Source organism: Tyto alba, unplaced genomic scaffold (genome assembly GCF_018691265.1).
Source record: "Tyto alba isolate M040663 unplaced genomic scaffold, T.alba_DEE_v4.0 Super-Scaffold_20, whole genome shotgun sequence".
In the NCBI taxonomy this organism is placed as follows: Eukaryota; Metazoa; Chordata; class Aves; order Strigiformes; family Tytonidae; genus Tyto; species Tyto alba.
Window position 1 is genome coordinate 7,596,202 of NW_024881283.1, and position 24,377 is coordinate 7,620,578.

Below are 24,377 nucleotides of genomic sequence, written 5' to 3' on the forward strand. Positions count from 1 at the left end.
TGGTTCCTGGGACTGGTTTGCACTGACCACAGGAAACAGCGCACACGTCCGGGCAGCACTGCGCCGGCACCGCTCGGGCAGGAGCCGCCGGGGTCACAGCCCGGCCCAGGACGCGGCACGGTTGGCACCGTGGAGGAAAAGCGCAGCGGGAAGGCAGGAGGGATGCGCCCACCCCAGCACCACGCACAGCCAGCTGTGGAGAGCCCCCTTCCCCTCCACTCCCCGACAACACCCCCGCCGGCATCCCCCTCTGCAAGACTTTTTCCACTTGGAGAAGCCCTTACCCACTCCAAGGAAAACCAGAGTGGTTTGAGAGCCACGGGGCAGCATCACACCTGGCTTGGGCGCACGTCTGCCAGCCGGGGGGGAGCAGCGTGGTCCCCAGCCGTCCCCCCTCACTCCTGCCAGCCGGGCAGCCCAGCTCAGCTCCATAATCTGGTTTTCCTCAGCCGGACCCACCGCCCGTCAGACCGGGGAGCTGATCCGAGTCACTGAGCGGCTGCACCATCCCCAACTCGCGGGGAAAGCGGGAGGGGAGCACGGGCCAAACTCCCCGGGCACACGGCCCGTCCCAGGGCAGCGCAAGCGGATTGTGCAATAACACCCCGGTACCAGCCCGGCTTTGAAATGCAAAGGCAGAAAGATCTGTTATGTTCAGGTAGTGCTGTTGTGGTCTAAGGCAAACAAAGTACACAATATAAATTGGCTGCAATTGCTAATCAACAAGCAGATTCAGACCAAGAGGCATCTCGCATGTAAATCAGATTTACCACTAATTAAATGCACAAAGAAGATTTTTCCAGGCATCCAAGGTTGCTTCTGCAGAGTCTGAACACCCACACACGCACACACCCAGCGCCTCTGCAAAACGACGACATTTTTTGCGCACAAAGCAGTTCATTTCCATGCGCGTGGATTGGGCAACGCTGCCGTTCCCATGTTGCCTTCCCTGCTCCCGCCGAGGGCACGCGTGCGGCAGCGCCCCGACCCACCACCGGCTCTTGAGTCTCCCAGGTCTCACCCCCCCCCGCGTCCATCTCGGGGCACCTGGATGGGAAACACAGAGCGACGGGACAGTTTCAGCCCATTTCCAGGTTTGGTGGAGGTGGGTGAGGTCTCGAAGATGTCAGGCTCCTGCAGGTTTGGGGAAAACAGTTGGTTGGAGGGATAAGACCCATGAGGTCCCATCTCCCAGAGGGAATCCTGAGGTTCAGCAACTTGCTCCGGCCAGCCGGTCGGCACAGGGAGCACAAGGTGCTCGCGTCAACGGCCGTAGGAGAAAGTCATCTGCTGGTGTGAGGACACGTCACTGGTGATGCTCCACGAGCCAGACCCGGGATTGCTCTGCACCGGGTGCTCTGGGTCGGCACCCGGCCCAGGCGGTGCTCCCCGCACACCAGAGCAAGCGCTGGAGGGGCCTCGGGAGATCGGAGCCTTTTTCTTCCCAACTGGTTTCGGGGTTCCACGAGCTGATACCTGCCAGGAGCTGACCCAGCCCCAGCATCCTGCTGCCATCACGAGGGCGGGCAGGAGCGGAGGAGGATGAGCCCCTCCATGAGATCTGCCCCGTGCTCCGCTCGGGAGGCCACCCGCAAGCTAATCGGGATAATTTGGCAGAGGAATGCTCGGGGTCAGCGAGCAATTCCCTGCGGCGTGCTGTCATCCACACAGGTTGGCGAGGCAGCCAGCCTGCAGGACAGAGTGGCGAGCGCTGTCTTTAATGGGTGGTGAATATAAACCATCTGTTAAACTTACCTGAAACTATGGTGACTTCAGAGCGAGGAGGAGGAGACGGTGGCGGAACCAGGCTGGACTTTTCCTAGATCTTGTCCTGGAGCGGTTTTACCGGCAGAGCCCCACGTCGCCGCTTCGCCGCCTGGACGGGCAGGATGGGGCGGTTGACACGGGACGACGCGCGGAGAGGCGGCGCAGCCCGGGATGTCACAACCCGCTCAGCCTGGCCGCACGTGCAGAGCAGGAACCCCAGCGCTCCCAGCAATGCCGAGCACCTTGGGGCCACCCGCGCCCCAAAATCCCACTGCCGCCGCCCGGCGGGGGATGAAGGCTCTCGTTCCTTCGAGGCGCGGGGTCACCCCTGAGCATCACCCGTGCCTGCAAGCAAGGCTTTGCCCTGAGCTAGCCGGCGTGCCTGCCAACGGTCACTGCGCTGCGAGGACGTCGTCACACGCCGGCCCTCGTGCAGGACACGTTTGGGGGGCATCAGAGTGAGGGGTGCCAGCTGCAGGGCAGCACGGTGGGCAACGCTTCGAGGCCCAGAGCCACGGGCAGAGATTCCTGCTGCTTCTTGACACAGCAGAGCCCTGTGTACGTGTCACAGTGCAATCAGGGGAGCAATCAAACGTTATGTCAAGGTGGTGGGAAAGGTTAAACTCCTCACCCAGAGCAGTGCTCACGCTCGAGAGGCTCCGGCAGTAAGCCTGCAAATTCATGGAGGGGGAATTTTTCCACGTGGAGCAGTTGAACGGTGAAACCAGCATCAGGGCTGAGGGTGGGAAGGTTCGGAGAGCGGCCAGGCAAGTCGCTGGGAGCGACTGGGCTGCAGGCAACGGCGGGCAGCTTCTTGTCCCCAGCGGTAGGAGAGGCTGAGCTAGAGCTGCTGCGTCTTGCGCTCTGCCCTGATCGTCTGCTCCAGCCTCCCTGCAGCAGCAGAACGGGGGAGATGGCACAGGAACAGCCCCCCCACATCTTACCTGCTGGCTGGCCCCCCAGCAGAGCTCACCCACAACTCCTTCCTCTGCCATCGGGGCAGCTGAGGGGGGAGGGTGGCATCTGCAAACCAGTGCCCCCCTCCTCCCAGCATACCCAGACCCCTGCAAAATCACCCCCAAAACACAAACCTCCCCTTTGTAACAGTGGCTGCCCGCAGCCTTCCCGCAGGGCAGAGCCGTGCAATGCACGGGAGGCGGCCAGAGCTGCCCCTGGACACGCACGGAGGATGAGGATGGAGCCCACGAGTGTTTCTGAAGGCGGGCTCTGGAGCGGGGCGGAGGGAAACACAACCCTTGTGCAAGCGGCCACGGGGCTGCCGGTGCTCGGCGGGACGGCTGGGGAAGTCACCCCACCCCGTGAGGTGCCGGCGTGGGGCAGGAGGGACAATCCTGCGTTTAACAGCGGGTTCCAGAGCCCACCCCACGGCGGGGAGGTGCAGGGGCTGCCGGGCGGCACACACTGTTGTGTTTCACAACTGCAAATGCTTCCTGCTCCCCCCCCCCCCAATTTGGGGTGTGTTTGAAATATCTAGATGTCGACTTTGTATCTCCTGCTCATCTCCAGCTGAAGCATTCCTTCTTGTTTACTGGTCCTCTCCCAGTCACAGGATCCCAGTCGAGCGAAGGAGCCTTCATTTCCTAGGGACATCTTGCATTCATTAGGACGTGTTGTTATTGACTTAGAAGGCTGCTAATTCTCAAGGTCCAACTGAGCCCTCAAAACCACCAACATGTGTGCTGGGGAGTTGCTACATCGCTGCGATGTGGGCTAGCCAACGCTGCAAAGCCGGGCACGGAGGGAGCCCCAGTTTACAGCCACCTTCTCCATCCCCTCGGTGGGGTGGAGGTTTGGGTCCTGTCTGCTGGGGCTCAGGAGCTGCAGCCCTAAGGGGCAGCTGGATCTCGTGCAGCGATGGCTCTGCAGGAGACACGGCGGGCGGGCGAGCTCAATATTTGCCCTCTGCAAGTGGAAACAAAAGTCAGCAAAGAGCGGCCGCGATGCCAGGGGAGAGGCCGTGGGGTGATGGGGACACGGGGTCCTCCACGCCAGCACTGCTGTGAGGGCCACGGGAACAGCCCGGGTGGCTGCAGGCACCGGGGAGAGGCAGGCAGCACCCCCCACACACACCCGAATCAGAAGCAGAGCGTGAACCTTGGGGGTGGGAGGGCAAACCCTGTCTCCCAGGGCCGATCCGCCTTCCCAGCGCTGTCAGACGCCGTCTTCAGAGCAAATTCAAGTGGTTTGAGAAGTTGCCTCAGCCACAGATGAACTGCAACAACTGACCACAGATAGGCTCCTCGTCTGCACCCAGCGTTAAGTAAAACAGGTTTCCTTAACTCCCCATCTGGGGTATTTCTCCCTACCCCTGGTAGCCAGCGAGGAAGGGGCAGGTTCCTGAATTGCCTCCTAGCAGCCCCACTGACTATATATAGTGAGCCCAAGCTCTTAACTTACGCCCCTCAGGGCACTGACTCATGAACAGAGGTGGATTAAAGTGGGGTGGCTGAAGCAATTACAGCCCCCAGCTGCCTGCCCCACCCCGGCCGGGAAGCTGCAGCCCCCACAGTGGTGATGGCTGAACCACACTTGAAGCAACGCCTGAACCGCCGTGTTTACAGGCTGGGGAATGAAAGCGGCGCTGGGCTCCTCCGCCGAGCCCGCCCGCGAACCGCCGGCTCCGCGGCGCGATGGCTGGCTGATTGCGCCGGCGGGGTTCGCAGCCCCCGGGGTCCCGGGAGGGGATGGAGCTGGTGCACCTGAAGACGGGCCGCTCGTGGAAACGGCCTCTTGACCATACAAAGGGCCCTCCCTAAGCCTTGAGGTCGCTTTTTCTTTAGTAAATAAGGTGAGACCCTGTGCGAAGCTAAAGGAAAAAGAAGCGGAACTGAGCGTACGGCCTCTGGTCCCTCACTCAGCCGGCACTAAACCACGTCCCCACTCGCCACCTTCCCTTCCTTTCCCCAGTTTTTGGAGGTTTGGATGGCACCGCCGAGCGGGAGGACCCATCCCTGGGTGTCCGTAGCCTGGTGTGGGACCAGGATCTGAGGAATCCCAGCACGGAGGTATCAGGGGTTGCACAGGGGGGCTGAAAGTCCCTCAGAGGAGGATGGGAAACCCGCTTCTCTGAGGTTGAGGTGCTGCAAAGCTCTCCTTTGGGGTCACCTGGAAGAGGAGAGCCAGGAGCAGAGCTCCCACGAAAGCATCCACTCTGCAAAGGTGGCTTTGGGTGCCAGCTGGGTGAGTGTCCCAGGACAGCGCCTGATGCAGAGCTGACGGCAGCACCTCCCGTGATCCAGCTGCAGGTTTGGACAGCCCTCATTTCCAAGCTGAGCCTGTCCCAGCACACAGCACTCAAAACCCATACGATTACCGCTGCCTTTCCAGGCAGTTCCTTGAGCAGAGCAGAGAAACGATGGCAGCCGGGGATTGCATTAGACCCCTGAGGTGTTTACACAAGGCACAGAAGCAGGAACAGTGCCTGGCTGTATAAATTGCTTCACACACGCACACAGGAGCTGCTCAAGTCACTCGAGCACAGAGATAACAGCTCTACCATGGGCCCCACTCGCCACGTTAACAAGAGGCAGCACGGGATTTGCATCCCGAGGTCAAGCTGCAATGCAAACTAGCACTCCATCAGGAAGCGAACGGGGATGGAGGCACTGGGAAGCAGCAGCAGATCGTTAGCACCCAGCGGGCTAACGCGTCCCCAGGGCACAGTGCATAACCAGGAGGTGCCCCCGGCCTGCAAGAAATCAGAGTGTCCTCCTGTGCCGCTACGCCCAAGCTCACCCCCCCAACCCCCCCCACAGGTGACATGATTCCGCCGCTGCAGCGAGCGCTGCTCCAGGAAGCGACGCGAGCGGGGACCACCTTGCTCCAAGCACGCTGCACCCTGGGGACGGGCTCCTGGGACAGCAAGGCTGAGGGAAACGGCTGTGATCCCTTTGCAAATCATTCCTCAAGTGCTTTGGGAAGGGCCGAGAGCCTCTCGAAGAGCCATTGCCAGGACCAAGTCTCAGGAAACCCAGCCTTGGGCTCCTTTGAAAAAAATCGATTCTAAGGTCATGGCTAAGATGGACTTGAATTCATTACCATATATTTTAAAAATGTAGATGAAGAGGAACCTGGGCAGGATAGATACACCTCACTACAGGCAGGCTTAAAGCAATCTGTAATTAAAGGGTTCAAATAATTCTTCCCAGGTTCAGGTCATCACTGAACTGCCCATCAGAAGACTTTGTCCTTGGAAGAAGCTGACCCCTACCACTGCTCTTGAAATGGCTGTTCAGTCACAGGAGACATTGGACAGACCCAGTGAACCACCTGCTGACTAACGCCAGGATGAGACATGTCACCACAGGGCTGGTGACCTTAAAGGATGGGATTCAGACAGCTTGAATAACCAAAAAGGACCCTTTGGGCCCTAAAAAGCTACATCTCATCACTGGAAAAGCAACGCCAGAAGTCTTCAGTAAGCAACACGTGCCTCCAAAGGCAGGAGCCCAGCTGCGCGCAGAGGCTGAGCTGTTCACCAAGCGATGTGCATCTTCGGAGGGCCAGGAGGGATGGGAGCTGGTCCTCCCACCACCCAGCCATCCCCCGAGAGCGCTGAACAGCACCAAGTTGTTTTAAGGCCTTAAAACAGCAGCTGAAAAATCCAAGCGGATCATTTCCTACTGGACATATTTGGGAATGTATTTATTTTATATCTAGTGAAAAAATTCCAGGATGTAAGTGAGAAGCCAAGAAAGAAAAAAAAAAGAGGGGAGGGGGGAAAGAAAGAAAACAAATGTGAACCGGGAATGTTTTACGTGCAGTATTAAATCTCCAGCACACAATGAATCATGCAGTTCTTGGTCTAACAAGGAGGACTCCAGAAAGTCTGTAGTATGAAGGAGTCACTGGAGACTCTAAGAAATATGACAAGCTTGGTCCAAAGTGCACAAAAGAAGGGGTTTTTTTAGTAAAGGAAAAAGGAAAGAGAAGAAAAAAAATCTAATGGTAAGGAAAAAAAAAAAAAAAATCTCTGAAATTACAGTCCCACAACAGCTTCATTTGTATAATCTTTCTCATACCCAGAAGCTGTTTTGCAGCGCCCAGCGAGACTCGGAATAGATGGCAAAACTCAACAAAGGCAATATGTATGTGAACTTTTGTTCCAGCTCCAAAACGTGTGTTTATGGTGGGACAAGCGCAAAGGCGAGCGAAGGCGCTCACAAGCGCGTATGTGCATACAAATCACAGAGAAACAGGGCTGGAGCCCGGGGAGCCGCCGAACCTGTTCCCTCACCCAAGGCGTGCTGGTGTTTACATAGACAAACATCTGTCTGAGGCGCTTTAACACGTCCTTCACCCCCAGTGGTGGCGGTTCCCCAGCCTGCCCAGCCGATGGGAGATTTTTTTCCTGACATCTAACCTGAATCTGCACCTTTTGTTTCCTCTCCTCTGGACAGCAGCTCCCCTCCACCATTCCCATCTGCACGGGGAACATTTGTGCCTCTTCCCGGTCCTTGCTTCTCTAGACAACCCACCCTTTCCCCTTCAGGCATCCTGCTTTAGGCTCCCGATCTCTCCTCTCTTCTATGAAATCCCAGAAATAGCCGCTTAACTCTGAGGTTTGACCTTGCAGCCTCCAGCCCTGACTTCCCAGCTCGGGGCAGATGCGCGCAGGACAGGACAGCACAAGGCAGAGAAAACCCCGGGGGAAGCCAAAGCTCTCCAGAAGCTCTGGCACAGCCTCTGCCATCTCTTCCCATGCTTGGTTTGAGCTGGGCAAGGGCAGGAGCCACATTTCTCTCTTTAGAGCTGAAGCATCTGAATGGATGGATCTGAAGGGCGATCCAGTGGGGTTGTAAGATTGATTTGAGTCTGGAGAGAGGGTACGTGCATCCAGCCAAAAGCTCACCAAGATCTAAAGTGCTTGTAGAGCTCCAGCAGCGATGCCAAGCGTGCACAGAGAGAGAGCTGCCTCCAGCACTTTTGCAAAGGCAGCAGAAACGAGCCTGGAGGACAGGCCACCGCCACAGCAGCAGCCCCAGGACCCTCAGCCATGGTTCCACCAAGGCTCCCCACTGTCTTATAGAGACATCGCTTTATCTGCTACTCAAAGGCAGCTACTCCTGCCCCACAGCACAGCAACACTTTGCTTCCTGCCTCAGGAATGGGAAAGAGTCATGTTTATGCCCAAACCTGCCCAGACCACTGCCACCCAGCTCAGGACCTGGCTGCCCCTTTGGTCTCCAGACCAAAACCACGAGATCGGCAACAGCAACAGGCAGCTGTGCAGCTCGCAGAGAAAAATCCCTCCTGCCAGGGGGCTCATTTCCCTCCGTCGCCGAGACAAGGAGTAGCCAAACTCCACAAGGAGCTTGCCCACACATCAACTGGCCAGGGCGAGCCCAAAACCTCTGGCCTCCCTTAGTCAAAAGCAGCAATGTCCACAGAGGAATGTCTCGCTTTGCCGAGCCACACCAAGCTCCAACTGGAGCGATTAATCTTTATAACATGTGGAAGGAAGAATGCACAAGTCAGCAAACGAGCGGGGCAGGTGGAGGAGTCTCCGGAAAGGAAGGGGGGCTGCCTTTTTTTTTTTTTTTTTTGGTAGAACAACAGGCTGCAGGAAGCAAAAGATCAACCTGTCAGCTTGGCTCAGCCCAGCGATCAGTCCGGTACTTCACAAGCAGTGAAACACTTTGTGGTTTTGCTCCATTACCACCGTCGCAGGCCCCTTCTGGGGAGCTCGCTTGCTTCTCGAAGCAACTTTGATGCAGGATGGATACAATAAAAAAAATGGGGGAGGGGCAGAAAACTTACCCCATGGGCATGCACAAGCACAACAAACTCGTTCCTTGGCCTTTCATCTGCTTAATAACATGCTTTCTGTGGCATCTATAGAAACCTGCTAATAGCAAAGAATATGAGCTCGTCTAAAATGTGAATCCAACTTCTTTGCATATTAATGGCTGTGATGGAGCCCAGGAGCCCAAGGTGAGGACAGTTACCCAGCCGGAGAGCAGCAGAGCCTGTGAGCATCTGCTGTGGCTACCAACAGCATCCACACCTCTTAACCTCTCCTCGCTTGATTAGGTGGGAAATAGGAAGAATTATTGCTTTGCTAACACCTGAGGTGCCCAGCTCCAGGGAAACTCCTGGACCTTCACCACGGGAATTTTCTACACACCTGAGAGGAAAACCTGGTATCCCAAATCATCACTGGGGCCAGAGCAAAGGGCATCGGCAGCACCCACAGCCGCATGGGCTAGCCAGGCGAGGACCTTCACCACTGTCCTAAATCAAGCTCTTATCCCCTATGATGTGACACTAGAGGGCACCATCAGTGTCCAGTGCTGAACAGATTCACAGAAAGGCCTGAGGGACTCCTCACCCTTGTTTTTTTCCAAACTCGCCATGTCAGATAATTCTGTATTGCCACAGACAGGGCTAATTCAGCATTTAAAAAGAAAAAAAAAAAAAACAAAAAATGTATTTCTGCATGGAAGGAGCTCCCACATGGCCCTTGTCAGGTGGAGAAAGCAGCAAGGGCTCATGGAGTAACACCAGGCACCAACTCAAGAAAGCTAGGTTTAATACCTGTCCCATCTAATTGCCATGAAAACAGGGATGTGAAACCTTCAGATCTCACTGTTACAGTCTTCCTAGAAGGGGTGGACAAATGCTATGGGGGAGATCAAGGAGTGAGAGGTACTTTTCCATCAGTTCTCCATCAACCCTAAAGCCTCACTGCCCACCTGCAATGGGAACCTTCTTTGCTTCAGAACTCCAGCAACCCTACTTCCCAGAATGGCCACAATCATTGTCATTAGTGACTAAGGTGGCATAAAAGCCACATCCCCTGGGCAGGACAGGAGCCCAGCAGCACAGGTCATTTCAGGAGCCTAAACTCAGCTCTGCTAATTAGCACTGGGCACTGTGCAGAGAGCACACAGCAAGAGAAACCACCCAAGTATCCAACAAAGCTTCGGGATCCTCAGTGGGGATCCATTAGGAATGGGCCAAAGAAACGCCTTGTGGGCAAGAGATGGTTTTAAAATGCCATAATAAGAGGCCCTTGTCCCCCTGGCCTGCTTGGTAAGCTTTGGAGAGAGGCAACCACAGAGCCTTCAGCTCCCCAGAGTCCTTAGAAAACTATCCTGCATCTAGAGCTGTGTTTTGTCCAGCCTACAGAGCTTAGTGGTTTGTGGCATTTTGAGAACAGAGACTCCTACAATAGCAATCAGCCCTCCATTTCCAGTGTTCTTCACTCACTGGATGAAGAGGGATCTGAAAGATACCAAAAGTGCAGAAAAACACCAAGAAGAATTTTGCTGTCTGTCTGTGGTCATCTCTGACCTGCATGCTCAGAAGTACAAGACACAGGACAGCTCACTGGAGATGTGGCAGAGATCCTAGAACATGGGAACAAACGTTTCTCTGTTTCCTTCCCTTTGTTCTCTGTGTCTCCAGAAGTCAAACACTCCCCAGTGTCCCTGTATTCTCCCCTCTGGACCACTAAGAAAAAGCAGCGGGATGTTGCACGAGGGCGGCAAGAGCCACCAAACCCTGGGTGGGGGGAAAGGTGCCGCCTCAGAGGTGGCCCCTGACTTGAGGAGGGTGCTGAGGGGCAGGAGCTGGGCCACCCTGCTGCTCCCCAGGAGCTGCTGGGGAGATTCCCTGAGCCGAGGCTGACCTCCACAGGCCAGCTGGATCATAACAGCCCCGCGGCTCCTCCTCGGGACCGGGAGCACCTGGAAAATATTTACAAACCATGCAAACAGAAATAGGCCCCTTTCCCCACCAAAAGCAACTCAGTGTTACCAAAGCAGCAGGCACCGACGGGATCTAGGACCGCCTGCCTCATGTCCCAGCACGGACGATCTGTAGGGGAGCTGCCCACTCAGGACACAGGAGCTCCTGGGCTTGTTTCTCCTCTCCATCTCCCTGATACATCCAGGGCTTCTTCCTGTGCATCTCCCCTACTGCTGCCTTCCCTTGTTCCAGAAATTAGGAGGTTAAGAGACACGGATGCTACAGAAATGGAAGGTTCACAGCAATTCATTAAGAGGTTGGGCCCCGAGAAACCCTTTTGCACACAGAAGATGAAGCAGTACTTCAGGGCCAGGGGCAGACCCAGGAGTCCTGATTCACCAAGATCCACATCATCTGCTCAGAAGAGGCGACAACAGGCAAGGACTGTTTGCACCTTCGCACTAACACAGTGCTCCGAAGGCCTTATCCTGTCTCCAGTTAATCAGTAGGGCAGCAAACACTGAGGATTTGGTTTTCAGCTCAAAAAAATAAATAAATAAACAAACATCTCATCGCTGTAGCTGATGTTGAGGCTTCCTTTTCCAAGAAGGTCTGAGTGAGCAATGCGTACGCCCTGACAAAGAGCAAAGGCATCCCTGGAGGGCAACAGCAGCTCCAAAGCCTCTTGCCTTACTGAGGTTTTCACTAACAGCTGCTGATCTGAATTCCTAGACACAGCATTTGCCTCCTCAAAGCCTTGGGTTTGTCTGGGTGTTAGTGCCAAATCTAAGAGCTCTCTGGCGTCCAAGAGGATCTGCTTTGCCCTCCGCAGACACCAGCAGCCACCAACATCCCCACAGCACAGCATGTGACGGGAACGGAAAAGCACAGCCCTGAGGAGCAGTGCGTGGCCGTAGCAGCAGGCAATTTCCCCACAGAAGGTCAGTTTTAAGTTGGTGATGCTGGGGAGGACTTCAGAGCAAGAAAATCAAAAGGAGGATTATTCAGAGACTCATTTTAACACCTGGGGGAGCAGAGTGAGCAGAGCAAAGCCAAAAAAACTGGCAGGACTGAGTGGTTTGCAGGTCTGAGACATTTATATGAGGATGTTGGCCAGATGTGAGATGAGCTGGTCCACGTCCCTTCCACCCCACACCACTGCTTCCCCTCTGAGCCCAGCCCATGCCCTGACCAAGCCCTTGAGGTCTTACTGAGCCCTTTGCTCCATCACTGATGCTGTGACAGGTTCCTTCACAACTACCCAAAGTTGTTTCACCAAGATGGTAACCACCTTCCTTCAGAGGGCTGAGGAGCAGCTGCATCCACAGCACAACGTTTGGCGTACAGAGGCACAGGTTCTCTCTCTCCCACTGCCCCTGCGGGTGGGAACTGCGGACACAAGCAATGCCGATGGGAAACCAGAGCCCCTGGACATGGAGAAGGCAAAGACCTTCTGACTGTTGTCACCAGCCCTCTCATGTGGGTAACTGGGCTTTTTACCCCGCAGACCCATCACTTCTTCCTGGCCTGCTGCTAGAAAGAGGAGACTTGGTAGACTAGTGCTTTGAAGAAGAGAGGAGAAAAAGAGTCTCCCATGAAAAGAATCATTCAGGAAGGCGCCTGGCAGACAATTTGATGTACATGCAGAGCCACATGTTTATACTGAAGTGAACTCTGTACAGATACGCACTCTAGGCTGGGCAGAGATCAGGATCACAGCAAGGGTGTAAATAAAATTACGAGTCTAATATTGATTCCAGTTTGCCCACTAACAACATTCCCATTCACTCAAGGAAACATTCCCAGGAATTACTCCTATTTGCTGGCTAGCAATTCAGGCCACGTTTTTCTCCTCCGTTGAACCAATGCTCCTGATAAAGCAAGGAGCCTTCCAGCTACTATCTCAATGTAAAGATACAAAGAGACCTCAGCTTTCATTGCCTGTTCCAACCAGACGGTGTGGCCAAAGCAGGGATCCCGGGGAATCAGGACTCCTGGATTCCTGCCTGCCCCTTCTGCAAACCCTGGGAGAGGCACGCCACCCTCTGCGTGCAGAGGGGGGGCCCCGACATGTGTCCACACTCCACTGAAGCGGGTGCATTTATAAGCTCAGCTCCCCGCGGACGTGATAAGATCAATCCTTGGAAGCAGTGTAACCACAGCAGGACAGGACTGCAGCTGGGATGTTTAACCCATACACAACACCCCAGATACAGCTTCACCCCTCTGCATCAGGTCAGAGCTGGGGATCTCTCCTCCAGGCTGCGCTGCTCCATGTAGACACACACTGGGTGACTCACACAAGGGCACCCGGAGAGTCAGCAGCAGAGCCAGCTACTGCGCCCGAAAGCGAGTAACCTGGAGGGACCCCCAACGAAGCTGTGAAGCTCAGCTATTCTTGGGAACCAGTCACAACTTGCCATGGTTTCAAGGCCTTCTCTTATCTTTTGCAGCAACTTGGGCTCATTGTGAAATCTTACCACTGGAGATGTTAACAGCCAGGATTTATGGCTTCTGTAGTTTCCCTTTAATAGCTTCAGCTGGGGAAGCGCTGGCGAAGGATGAAAGATGCTGGTACGGGATGGATGTCAGGAGAAGACTTCAAAGACTTCCAATACATTGAGTCGCGTTATGATACTCAGGATCCTGCTCTTACAATCATCCAGCACTTTCAGGAGCCTCTCCCTCCGTCAGCACAGGCTTAACCATTTGGACCCACAGTCAAGCACCTGCGTCTCAGCTCTCGAGGCTCACAGGCAGGATTCTGCCCTGAGGAGCCCCCATTCAGTTGCTCCCATCAAGTTTCTCATCGCCTACAGCACATCACACAGCACTACCTTTCTCCTTACCCCAGACTTCCCCAAGCCCTTCCCTCCTCAAGACGCTCTGAACTACCAACTGGCTCAGACCAGTGCAGTAGCCACTACAAAAACCAGTCTGCAGCAGGAAGTTGCACAGGAAAGCTGAGCAAGTTCTGCTGTAACGAGTAACTAGCCATAAGGAAAATCTCGTCTGGAGGGGAAGGACAGAGCGAGCCTGAGAAGGGATTTTGCACACTAATATCTACGGATCCCCTTGCCCTGCGGGCTGGTCACACTGTGAGAAAGTTTGCTCATGTGCATCTTTCACTGCCCACTAGTACAAAAGGATCTTAGACTAACTGAACTGGTCTGTCACACACTGTGCCTGGAGGGCAGGTAGCTGGGACCAGGGATAATCTCCATCCTGTGAATTGCCTACAAGTGTTCAAAATTTCTCTCCTCGAGGAATCTAGCAAAGAAAAATTCACCCAATGGGTCCGAGCAGCATTATTTCACACTCCTTCCCATGGCAAGTTTTACTGCATAGCTGATTCTGGCTCAAAGTCCACAAAATGCTCTGAAATGAGTTAGACCCCTTTGAAGAAATCTCACACCGAACACTTCAAATCCACCATTCCCTTGCACAATGCCTGCAGTAAACACGCATGTGCTGTTGTATATCTGATTCTTAGGTGAGTGGGTGCAGCAAGACGAAGAGCCAACCACTGTCTTTAAGAAAAAAAACACAAACTACAGGAACTCCCAGTCCGTATAAGAAGTATTGCCTGAGGAAATTAAAACTAAGAAGTAGCTGAAGCAGCAAATGCCTGCCTACACCTTAAACCCACATACACAAGAAGGAGCTGTAAAAACTCTCAGCATTCTCCTACCCTATGTCCTTGCATGGCGCATCCTGGCTTCACATGCTCGTTTGTCACAGGTAGTGCCACCCAGCATGCAAACAGCGGTGTAAGTTGTCCAGGTGCCCTGAACGACAAGAAGAAAAGCACAAGCTTTATCATTAAGGTTTGTTTCAAACATATCCACAGCAGGAGCCCATGGATACAGATCAATCCATCCAGATCAAATGAAAAAAAATCAGCTACAAGCCACAGAATCTGTATGAACGCTAGCACAGCTTTGTTGCACTGATGTAACTTTATTCCCAGTGAGCCAGCAAAGCCCATGAACAGAAGTCATTGAGTCCAGCAGAGTTAATAAAAGCCAATTTCCTTAGGGCACATGTCTTTGTCCTTCAAGCACCCCTCTCTCTACTGCAGCAACTTCAGCTCCCCTCTCCACCCCACGAACCTCCTGACACAAGGCAAGGTGCAGCAGTGCCATGACTTGTTTGGAGCTACGCATCTGCTTGGGCCAGCTCTGCTGCCAGACAGCAAGTACATCAGCTGAGCTCTGTCCTCCCAAAGGGTCTTCATTTAGAACTCAAAGGGATACAATTGCTGTGATACTTTCATCTTTAAGTTTCCTTGTTGGTAGCTACAGATGGAAAACACCACCATAACCTTTTAAAGGAAATTATTCCCATTTTAAGCAAGCAAAACTGAGACACTGCAAATGGAAACAGCTTGCTCAACACAGACAAGAAATGAACTCACAGCCCCTAGAGTCAAGTCCAGGGAACTATTGTCTAGACCACTCTTCTTCCTCGTTAAGAGTCTTCCCAGCAAGAACCTCACCCCAGAAACAACCTCCAACGATTGTGCAGCTACAGAGTAATAGCTCGACTTGTTGGCTGTTCACAGGGCCCAGCTCTACTGCCTTACGTTTAAAGGCAATAAGCCTCTAACAAGACTCGAGCCTCGGGCAGTAAATTGTTCAAGGAAGATGACCACAGTCTTTGTCTTTTGCCTGGCATCCCACAACAACTGCAGGAGTATCCAGGAGTTTAAGTTCTCCTCGGAAAGCTGTGTGCACACAGCATGACATGTAGAGAGCAGCTGGGGCTCTGGGAAAAGGCTGTGTTCATAGCTACCGGGCACTGGGAGGACTGCAGGCGGCTGCCTCGCCAGCAGGCTGGGGTGGGCTGCTCTGTATTAAGAACAGGAGCCAGCTGCAGCTGTGCTCCACATCCAGATTAAAGCATCACACAGCAAAGGCTGCAGCAGGGGGACTGCACCGAAGGAGAAACAGGAGCAGAGGCTGTCAAGGATCAAAGATACTTAATGCTGGGAATAGGAAGGGGGAGTCAAGACTATTAACGTTTGTATGTTGGGCAAGAGTCTGAACCACAAGCTTCCTGTTCCCATTTCACATCACTCTTCAGACTTGATAGGAGAAGGCAAATAGGTAAAAATAATGGCTATCTGCTTCTGGGTTCTGGTCCCACTCCAACCACCAACTTCTTATACTGAGCAAACTCACTTCTGCAGCCCACAGTCCCATCTTCCTAATGGGAAGGGCTGGAACAGGAGGCTTGGAATGTCCATCAGATCAGAACAGCTCCTCCACTGTCCAGCTCTGCCCTGCAGGCGCCTCTCGCAGTTGACCAAACTCCTTCAGCACACACTACCAAACCTGCTACCTTTAAGTGTTTTACTATTAACAGTAGCTTCTCACAATCAGCTTTTTAAATCACACATCATTTAAAATTTTCTACATGTTCTACATCCGCAGCTCAGTACCACAAATAATTTCTCCTCTACCCTGCATTCAACCAAGGCATGGACAGAGAAGGCTACTTTAACCAAAATAATCTTCAAACTCATTAAGAGCAGCAGTATCACTTTAATCACATTCTTTAAAATAAGAATTCCATGTGCAAACTGTCAAAGTCATTCTCCTAGGTCCTGCCAAGCCCTTTGCCGTAGGCAAAGGAGTTGAGAAGTCCCTCAGCATCAATTTTGTTTGTTTATTTATAAAGTTCACATGTTTGATCTTTGTTTAGCAACTGTTTTCATCTCTCTGTCCAGTGGTAAGAACACAGCAGTTCTTCTCTTGAGTCAAAGAATCATGAGTTCTCTTTTTCCAGCGCTGGAAACCATCCAGCATCAGCTCTGAGAGCTCATCAGACACGTAGCAAGACCAAGCGCAGTAGGATCTGCAGGGAGAAGGGTTGCTTACCTCCAGGCTTTTCATGTCTCACACACAGTTAAAAGTCAGCCTCTTTAAGTCACCTTAATGCTTTTCAGAAATTATCTCATGACACTTTGACTGATTTACCCTCCCCTCAATCTCTACTTACTTTTGAACACTGCAATCACGACACAAGTTTCTCAGCCACCACACGCTTTTGGCAGTCTTGGAAAAATATTAACCCAGACTAAAGAGCTTTGTTATTGCCAGTGTTGCTGCATTTTTTTCATTAGAGATTAAACTGCTTTAAGTCTCACCACTATGCCAACTGACTTCAGCAGACCACCACAAACCCAAGCATTTGGGTGTGAACTATTCACCAGTTCAAGGTGAATATCGCTTTTGCAGAACAAATTCAATAAAGCAAGTAAAGCCCTCAAGCAGCAGTGCCTAAACATTTGTGACTAAAAGGTCAGTCAACTTCTCATGGGTCATTCACGCTGTTAACGCTATCCCCTGCTTCATGTAAGCCCATCAAAGGCTCTCCTTGGCCTCCTGGACCACCTGTGATACACTAAGAAGCATTTGGAAACCACTACAGTAAAACATACTCTTGATTAATGAGTCACTATATCCACCCTTTCTCCTGGAGACTTTCAGAGACAGCAAAAATATTTAGACATTCAGCTCATACTTAGCCTTCATTGTAATGAGTGTCCAAAAGCCCTCAGGCAACCACGTCAAATGAGTTCCTTTTCCATCCCACTGAATACAAAGGTTTGTCCAGGTTTCTTTTTGCTTCCATCAAAACCTTGACAACCCTCTGACAAATTGGTTTATTCCTACACCAGCACACACTCAACAGAGGTATTTCCAGGGTCTCCTCAGCCTTTTAGCTACTGTATTTTGCTGCTGTTTATAAGAAAACTGAGTTGAGGAAGTAATTAGAAAATTGTTTCTGGAATTTCCACAGCACAATTAACACTACTGAAGCTTTTGGCAAATAGTATGTTTTAGCTTCTTTGAAATAAGAAAATTGGAGCTCTGATAAAGACTGCTAATTGCTAAAGTAATGAACCAAGACAAATCTGATCAATCTTCTGAAATGTGTGCAATACCTTATGTAAAATACAGAACTATGCTAACAAAATGCTAGTTCATTTCTAGGAACTTGCTAAGGAAACATCACAAAGATAAGTTGATGAGTATCTAGAACACTATTTCCAAACAAGGTGCCAATATTTCAAGGCTAGTGCCATTAAAAACCTCATCTCAAGGAGAGCCAGCCTCTCAACATCACTAGATCTCCCCTGGCTTGGTAGCAGAGACTGACAGCAATTTTCAGGACGTTGTTAGGCTCACTTAGAATAGGGCAGAGTACAAACAGGAAGAAAACAGTCACTTAAATATAACTGGGGTCTAGCTAAAGCATGTTGAAGTTGCGGGGGTAGGCAGGACACAGTAGAAGGGTGGCACACCTCCTCGTATTCACTGCAATTCTCAGCCTGCACTGCTCTCAGTCCTTACAACTGTGGGGTACAAATACTAGTTGCTTTCACAATTACTAGTTATCACAGTTTAGATGGTCCAGATCCCAAACCACTGGAGTTCTTTACAAATCTCTAGACTAGTATTCCTTGGGAACATGGCAGCATTTCTGGAGTGGGAAGCCAGAGCTATGAAACCTGGATTCAGGCCAAGTTCAAAATTACTTGGATCAGAGCTGTCCCTGAGAACAGGGAGAATGCAGTGGTCAGAAACAAGTATGAAACATTCAGCCTCACCTAGCACCCCTCAAGCTCTTAAATTCTTTTCGTTGCTCACAATCAGAAGCTACACAGAACTGTTTGGGAGTGGGCTCCATAGCTTTCACTGAAGGCAAAATCCAGCTGTTTCTTGCTAGGACATCTAGGAGGAACCTTCCACACCAGACGGGGCAGTCACCTGAGCTGTCAGAGAAAAAAGCTAGCAAAAAATGTAAAAATTATTAGCTAGTCAAAAGCAGCTCTTGCAGAAAATTGTAATTATACAAAATAGATATCACGAGACTGTTGCCTTTGTCATGCAGGACAAGCACCATTTTTGCAGCTCAACAGTATCCCCTTTCAGCGTGCTCGTCACATGAAGAGGGCGTTACATTACCTTCTGGTCCACCCTGCTGCATTTCATGGAACTATGTGACCAAACTCAAACAAGACAACTGCAAATCTTCTTGCAAAACCCACCTCTGATCACAGACCTCGCAGTCAGTAAAATAATACAGTGATACAAGCATGCAATCCTAACCAAGGGTTTAACTGCTGGATTTGCTACTACTACAAGCATGTCTGTTACTTTCCTGCACATGCTCAAACTCAGATGATGGCATCCCAGATTACAGGCTCCAGGAATGTATTCTGGATTCCACAAATTTCCTTTCAAAAACAAAAAAATCAGACCCCAGATACACTTCAAACACTCCTAAGACAGACAAGAGATTGACAAGATAATGCTTAGGAAGTTTTGAAGAAAACTTCCACTAGTGGCTGGTGATCTTTGCTCTGAAGACCAAGTACCTAGTTCACATACTCATATTAAAAGCAAGGGTGTATGGTGTTTACCGTGGCTAGTTGAGACATATTTGAAATCAAAAGACAGTAAGGAAACACGGCTGAAACTCAGAATAAGAGCACTGGCTCTGAAAGCCATGAATTCTGTAGATGGAATCAATTCAGTCTCAACTCTCGAAATGGCTATTTAGTGGATCATCTGGGTGGAAACAAGTTGAACCTAAATGAGAATATTTTTTATGTCTTTTTAATCAATTTTCACAGTTTAACTCTGAAAACCTAGTATTCCACTGAAAAACAAGCTACCAAAATTTATGTTCTTAAGTTTCCATTTAAAATCTGGAAGAAAAAAAAAAAAAAAAAAAAAAGAGAAAAAAACCAAAAAGCAGCCAACACTTTTTATAATTTCTGTAAAAGTCATTATTTCTCAACTCAGTTTTAAGAAAGTTCTTAATTTTGTTAAGGGGCACAACAGCTAGTTAGAGTGTTAGAAACAACACGTATTCTGTCTTAAAATCACACCACTGAAAAAAGACAACGACCAAAAATTGCTAATATGATTACTACAAAGTTTTGTCCTGTAGTTTAGCACACCACATGCAAGTCGTAGCTTACACATGCAAGAACTGTAGTCTTCAGAAACAAGAGAAAGATCTGTTCGGTAGTGAAAATATAATTTTATTTTTAACAATAGCTGCCAGCAGTATACTGGTGTATCTGTAAAAGATGTTCCAGAGAGTGAAAGACATAAGCGAACTACAATAAATTGTATCAACTCTTCAAGTATTTCTGCAAACAACGCTCCAATTCTTGATGTCCTGTCTTGGGAGTCTTGATATCCTATTCTGCTCCACTATTCTTCCATCTCCTCCCCAACCCCTCCAGAAACAAAATGTAAAAGTTGGTGGCACAAGTTCTGAGGCAGATTAAATATTTTTCACTTGGGATAAAGCCTTCTTCTGAAAATATTAATTGGATGTATTCAGATAGTACTCCGAGTGGCAAAGAGTGAAAAAAGTTGACTATACTTAGCCACTTTTTGTTCTACACTGAGATAGGCATCAGCGGGTTTGGCTCAAGCATCTTCAATTTATTCATGTCTGTGTTCCTTTGATACGAAATGCTAATTTGCTACTTTAGCATAAAAAGTTGATTACATCTCTCTTCTTATCATGGCACTGCACACAGCTCTCAATCAGTTTAGACATGCCCATTGCGGAAAAAACACCAATTTTATGGGAAAATGCAAACATACAAGCTACATGGCTGTGACTGTCCATGTGGGACACTTACACAAACCGTCAGTGAACAGGAGATGGACAGGAAAGCTTTGGAGTGCATGAAATTGTTTCAGAAGTTCACATGCCTCTTGTTCAACAGGCAGTTCTTACACATAAGGAATCTCTTCAAGAAGGAAAGCTTTGTTAGGGGGGAAAAAAAAAAAATCATGCATATACTATAATCTGTTCTCCCACACAAAAACAGGGTGAAGATGATGGATTTTCCCTTTATGTTCAGGAAATACACAAGTCACCTGTTTTAATGGGAATTTAAGCATATTTCAGCTTGAGAATAAAGTAAGTTATTCTGCATGCTAATACATGCAACCAACTTGCAAACTGGAATGCCTACTTGAAAGGGTAACTGCTGTTTTTAAATTGTAGAAGGGGCTAGAAGCATCATTTTAAATTTAAACAGGGGGTAGATTAATTGCTGTTTGATGAAATTAAAAATGCATTTAAAGATCAGATTGTAAACAAGTTGACAGAAGTCAAGAATTTACATAGTTATGAAAGGGCTTTTTTTAATTAATGTAGCGCTGGTGATTGGGGCAGATGAAAGTGCTCTACCCACACCAGACGCTAAGCCGTTTACACACCACCCCAGCTACACTCTGCTGTTCTGAAGGGATCACCTACCGAGGTGAGAGCTGCTCGCTCTCCATTAGATTCCTGGCCTCTGCTGAAGCCAGCAAGAGGCTGGCCAGCTTCTGCCACAACACAACAAAACTGTGCAATAGGAAGCCTAAAAGATACCAACTCCTTTCACACAGGACAGTTAACAGCTATCCTACAGTAACCGCCTTGGAAATTGCTAACCTGGTCCTCATTTGAATTACACTTACAAGGGAAAGGCTCCGACGCTCAATACTCCATTGTACTGAGATAAGAAATACATTAGTTACAGCAAGAGCTTTAACTTTGTTTACAAGCTTTCAGACACAATCATTAAAATACTTAATGCTGAATATAATGTATTACAATTGTTTGAAGATTGCCTAAAAAGTAGAGAGAATATATTATCTATAAAAGACAACACGCCTGGTATTTTAACAAGTTCAGCATTTGTGTGCATTGATATGCAGGCAGTGCGCACACTAGAAAACTGCATGTAAGTGTTTTCGTGCTCATATGCACATAATTGCCTGGTGTACTGAAGTGTGCACAAAAGGCGCCTAATTTGCTTTTAAAAGGAGCGAGGCCTGATTACTACAACCTCAGACAATTTCCAAGGGCCATCCTGATCTAGGTTTTAAAGTAGAGTTAAAAACTTAAAGATATGCCCACGATCGCATTGCTTCCTATATTTTTGTTTTTCAAGGTTAATGATATGATGGCAAAGAGCACCAAACCAATGAGGGTTGGGGTTTTTTTTACCCTACGTGCCATTAAAAATGTTGTTATCTAACAAAAAAAGAAAGTAATTCCTTTTTCTAGATGTTACATTGTAGCAAAGACTGAACCCCTACCGAGGATTATTATGGCTGAGAAACTTTATTCAGGATGAGAACGTGACATTAGACTACAGTAATTATTAAAAGGCTACAGTTCAGTTTTTCCTAACCAGGTCGCTCTGCAGAATTTTCTTTCTGTGCCTAAACACCCCTGTAATAAATCATAATAGGGTCTAAGTGTATCTATGGTCATCTTCAAAAGACGTAACAGGATTGCTAACTGTCTTTATACTGGAATTCTAGCTCTAGGAAGGCAAGACAAGGCACCACAAGCCACGTATACAAATATGGATCTTGTATTCTACCTCTTCTATGTCAAACTAACTTCATGGGTATATAAAGTAGCAAAAGCAGGATGCTTAGAAAAGTCAGGCTGGTTTTCATAAAACCAGTGCTTACCAAAAAAATTAGTGTATAAAAGTGTTTATGTGAGCATTTCCATGTTATTGCAGAATGTTAAATATTCCAAGAACAACCTACCAGGAATAGCACTTTCCAGCTTCTAAAATCAGTTAAATATAAAAGTATCTTTACAAAAAAATAGGCATATAAGTCTAGCATTCTTTGGAGTTGTTTATGATGGTCTTTTAAAAATAACCTAGCAGTTTATTTCATGCATCAAAACCATTAACTTTTAAACAAGAAAACTATTCCCTGGTTTAGAAATATTTGAAAATTGCTTTTAAAAAAATTGTAGTGCTATTCCTCAGTGTTGCTGTAAAAAGATTATGTATAGTAGTGCAATGATTATGATTATGCAAAATTGCAGTCCAGGTGCACAGACAAGCAATTGGGATAAATTCAATGTAAAGGACTGGATTTCACGCACCATTTCTTTACAGGAGTAATTAATAAATTTCCTTTCAGGAAAAAATGCATACTATAATTTAAGGCAAACATTCTCTTTAAAGGTCACTTTAGCTTTCTTCAGGGAAGAAATAGCTTAGAAAAGTTCCCAGAAAGACTCCCGCTTTAATGGCTATCAGTGTTCAGTCTTGCATCACTAATCATTGCACTGCTATTCACCATATACAGTAGCTATTTATCAACTAGGACACTAATGCTTACATGTACTTTGTTTATGACAGCACAGATTTTGTAAGTAAATATCACCAGAAAGATCTATACAAAATAAAGGCTCTTAACTACCAAAAAGAAAGCCACTTGCAATTTTTAAGGTGAACAGATGGCAAGCATCTAGTTCTTCTGGTTTCATGATGGCAAAGGGCATCCTGACAAATTATTTGTTTGCTGCAACTCAGAATTTGGGATAAATGTAGGTTGCCAATTTTTTTTTTTTTTTTTTTTAAGTGGGGGGTTTTTATCTCATTGAGCTCTTGAAGACACAACTAAGTACTAACGCTGAACTGCGAGCTTCCTGCTATAGCGCTGAAGCCTAGATTCGATTCAAACTTCCCCGATGTCCGAGGTCATTCAAATCCAAGCTTCACATCTGAGTCCATTCTCAACCAATCCAATCTTGGATTTCAAATCCAAGAGAAATTACTTTTAAAAACATTGCCAAATATTCTGCAAATGGCTCTTTTGGATAAGTCGTCCCCTTCTATATGTAAATAGGATAGACGAGCAGGTACAGTTCAATGTGTCACAGATATGACAATTGTGTATCGATCTTCTGGAAAAGCAATAAATTCCAAAATACATAAATATTCCTTGTACCATATAGCAAGACACTATCCTAAACCAATTTGTAGACAGGGACCAAATGTTTGCAAAGAAAAGTAGCAGGGGCAAGAAAACCCTTCATACTGAAGAATCTAGAGTTACCCCAGTGCAATATTAACATAACTGCAGTAATGATATTCAAACTTGCTGTGAAAGGAGGTAAGGAAAAACAAGCCCATAATTAAGTCTGCAAACTTTAGGTAATTACTGTACCTGGTCTATCCACCATAACTTTGAATAACTGCAAGTTCATGCAAAAAAAATTGCTATCTTATATGAAAAGAGCAGTCTGTTAGAAGCATTGTTATGGAATATGCAAGAAGTCATCTCTTTTCGCAAGTGCCGTTTACTTAGTGAGTCTCTTGGCTACATCGCTGTAAGCTATTTCAATTTCTTTGTCTCCAGGACAGGTATTGGTGAATTCATCCCTGCTATAAGCATTCGTCAGGTATCTCCAAATCCCTGTCATTTCCTTGGGAATCTCAAAGTTGCGGTATTTTTTGGCCACCACCTAGAATACAAGAATTAGACTGTGAATGTACATCCTTCACCTTAAACCATTTTTCCATCCCTCATCACTCTCTATTTAAGCTACCCTTCCAACGCTCAGTCATGTCTAAAGTCAGCAGAAGCTACCCCTCAGGGATAAGCCTGGACCTGGCAGCGTGCTGCCCCGCTTAGTTTGTCTTACTGTCCTCACCAAAGTAAATACTTCTGCACTCAGGCAGAAACTTAATCTGTGGCTCCATCTGCAGTACAAAACTGACAAAGATCACTGGAGACAGTGAAAGGAAATCAAGCCATGATTATATAGGCACATCTTCACTCCTGTATTTATCCTAAGCTACCTCTTTCTACAATTCTGACCTTTGAGGGTTTTTTTAAATACAATTCTTGTGTTTCATATTGTGTAATTTACTTTGTTGCTAATAGAGCAGTTTTCTCTTTAGATCTGAGGAGAAATCCACTTCAAACATTAACTGGTCACATGATGTTCACCTTCCTTCTTCTACCCTCGTTCTTTTAAGCGTGGCAACTTCCTGTGACCGCATTAGTCAGCGCAGTAAAACAGGTTTTAGCTTGTGCCATTTTATC

The 24,377-nt window shown here is 48.6% G+C and overlaps 1 protein-coding gene across 1 annotated transcript in view; it reads right to left on the reverse strand.

The window, feature by feature from the left end:
- Positions 1 to 19,519: 19,519 nt before the first annotated feature.
- CLIC4 (chloride intracellular channel 4) overlaps positions 19,520 to 24,377 on the reverse strand; it is a 33,177-nt gene continuing 28,319 nt past the window's right edge. The window contains exon 6 of the mRNA XM_033003287.2: positions 19,520 to 23,793. Within this exon, the coding sequence (XP_032859178.2) occupies positions 23,629 to 23,793 (165 nt within the window). The 3' untranslated portion in view covers positions 19,520 to 23,628. The remainder of the gene's footprint in view (positions 23,794 to 24,377) is intronic.